Here is a 2153-nt window from a genome sequence, read left to right as displayed (position 1 = left end):
AATTTTCTCTGAAAAGAAACTGGAAAACTTGTTGCAGGCGGCATTAGATTGAAGTTCAGGTGGTAACGTCACAGAAGGGTTTGTGAGCCTGTCAACAGTAGCAAATAAAGCTCGAGCATTGTTAGTGGTTTTGTTTATGACATCTGCAAAGAATCATGTGCAAAACTATCATCTGGGTTGTGGTCTCTGCTAATTAGAGATGAAATGATGACATATCTGAACAAACACGGGGCCTGTGAGGGAAAAAGCTAAAAGCCAGTGGACTCAGAATCTGCTGTGCACCTGCAGCTCTGGAGCCACATGTGGCCTGTCAGTCTGTCAGTCACTCTCAAGTGGCTCTTTGTAAATTCAACCAAAATTGGCATGAACCTGAATAATGTTTAAAGTTAAAGTGGCAATAGTTGCTGTTTTCCAGTCTAGTGCAGCACATGCATGAGATTTCTCCAGCAGAACAGTGAGGAGGTCGTTCAGGTGGCTTGGGCTGCCTGTGTGAGCTCAGTATTTTAATGTGTCAAATAATACCATGATGTCAGAACCAAAAGGAGCTAATTATGGCTCAACTTCACTAGAACATGTTTAAAATACAATGATCAGTTTCACAATGAGTGAATACCACAAACTTCCGTTGACACGCTTCCATTTAAAGATGCAAATATCACCTGCATGTGTGATTCTCCCTTCTGCACGATCACAAATCAGGTCTATATGTGGGTAGAAAGGGGAATTTCACAAAAAAGTTTAGTTGGAGATGTCCCTAAATAAGGTTAGATACCTTAGCCTGTAGTCAATATTTAATAGATTGGATGATTAAATGAAAAAAGTCATCCATTTTCTGTACCTGCTTTTTGCCCAGCTCCAGCAGTCGCTGTTTGGGAGGTGGGATTCACCCTGGACAGGTCACAAGTCCATCCCAGGGACATGCAGAGACACGCAGAGACAAACAACCACTCACACCTTTACTAACACCTAGTGACAAATTAAAGTTCCCAGTTAGCCTAACGTATGTTTTTGGTCTGTGGGAGGAAACTGGAGTACCTGGAGAAAACCGAGGCGTTCACTGGGACAACATGCAAACTCCACCCAGAAAGGCCGGGAGGTGAACCTACGATGTTGCTGTGAGGCCGCAGCGCTAACCACTGCCCCTCAGTGTTTGTTGTTAAAATAACAACATTTATTCAACACATAAATGCAGGATACTGACTGACATAAGATGATAGTGTAATGTTTTATTTCATGGTATTTGACAATCCAATGTTTGTTTCAAAGGTTCTAGCAAAAAACAGAACAATGATGAAATACACGTTGTTACAGTCTGGTTCTTCTATCTGGGATCATTTAAAGAACGGAATCAGTGAATGGGGTGAGCTTCTTACTGACAGGTAATCAAACTGTTTCCATGGTGATCCAGCAGGTCCTCTTTCATGATACTGACCACAAAGTTTTCACTGTCATTGCATTAGTGATACATCTGAACCTTTGCATGGAAAAAGGTATGCACCACTTTTCTTCGGACTTGGTCAGTTCACAACCCTAGAAAGAACAACAATCTGTGAACAGGTGAAACAATCTCATTGATTACATTTCAAAGGGTCTTACTTAGATTTCAACAAAAATTACTATAACTAAAATGATCATTTCAGCCCCAAAATATAAAAGAGACAAGCACAAGACGCATGTTTGTTATGACTACTGTATGTGTGGGTAACTAATGTTGAATAAAGCCAGTCCATGTGAGGATGTTTGACATAGCTCGGGTGCCAGAGGAGATATCTAAAATGGTCCTTTTCAACCAGGTTCTCTTCAGAGACATCTCTCATTTATCTCTGAATGCTCTTGAACTGTTGCTAAAAGCCGACAAGCTAAACAGAAAACACAAAGTAAGGATTATTTAAATTCATTTAAAGTAAGCCTGTTCATTTCCCCTTAAATGGTGCATTTGTGAGGAAAATGCATTTGTGGGTTCAACAGCAGAGTTGAGTATGTGGGTTACGCCCATAAAAAAACTTGCCAAATTATTTCTGCCAATGCCAAACAGCTTATTCTGCTTTTGACTCTCGTCTGGTGTTTTTACTGGATTGAAAAAAAGTCTGGAAAAAACAAGACATATTGGCAATTTAACAGAGCAAGTTTTACCTGAGACTACCTTGGGGGGG

At 40.5% G+C, this 2153-nt stretch overlaps 1 protein-coding gene across 1 annotated transcript in view; it reads right to left on the bottom strand.

The window, feature by feature from the left end:
- Positions 1-2153, bottom strand: part of si:ch211-102c2.4 (uncharacterized protein LOC568178 homolog) — an 8920-nt gene continuing 6767 nt past the window's right edge. Inside the window, exon 4 of the mRNA XM_037981713.1 lies at positions 1-1530. Coding sequence (XP_037837641.1) covers positions 1523-1530 — 8 coding nt within the window. The 3' untranslated portion in view covers positions 1-1522. The remainder of the gene's footprint in view (positions 1531-2153) is intronic.

Source organism: Kryptolebias marmoratus, linkage group LG1 (assembly GCF_001649575.2).
Source record: "Kryptolebias marmoratus isolate JLee-2015 linkage group LG1, ASM164957v2, whole genome shotgun sequence".
Taxonomy (NCBI): domain Eukaryota; kingdom Metazoa; phylum Chordata; class Actinopteri; order Cyprinodontiformes; family Rivulidae; genus Kryptolebias; species Kryptolebias marmoratus.
Note: the sequence above shows the minus strand (reverse complement) of the source record. Positions and strands in the feature narration are given on the sequence as shown.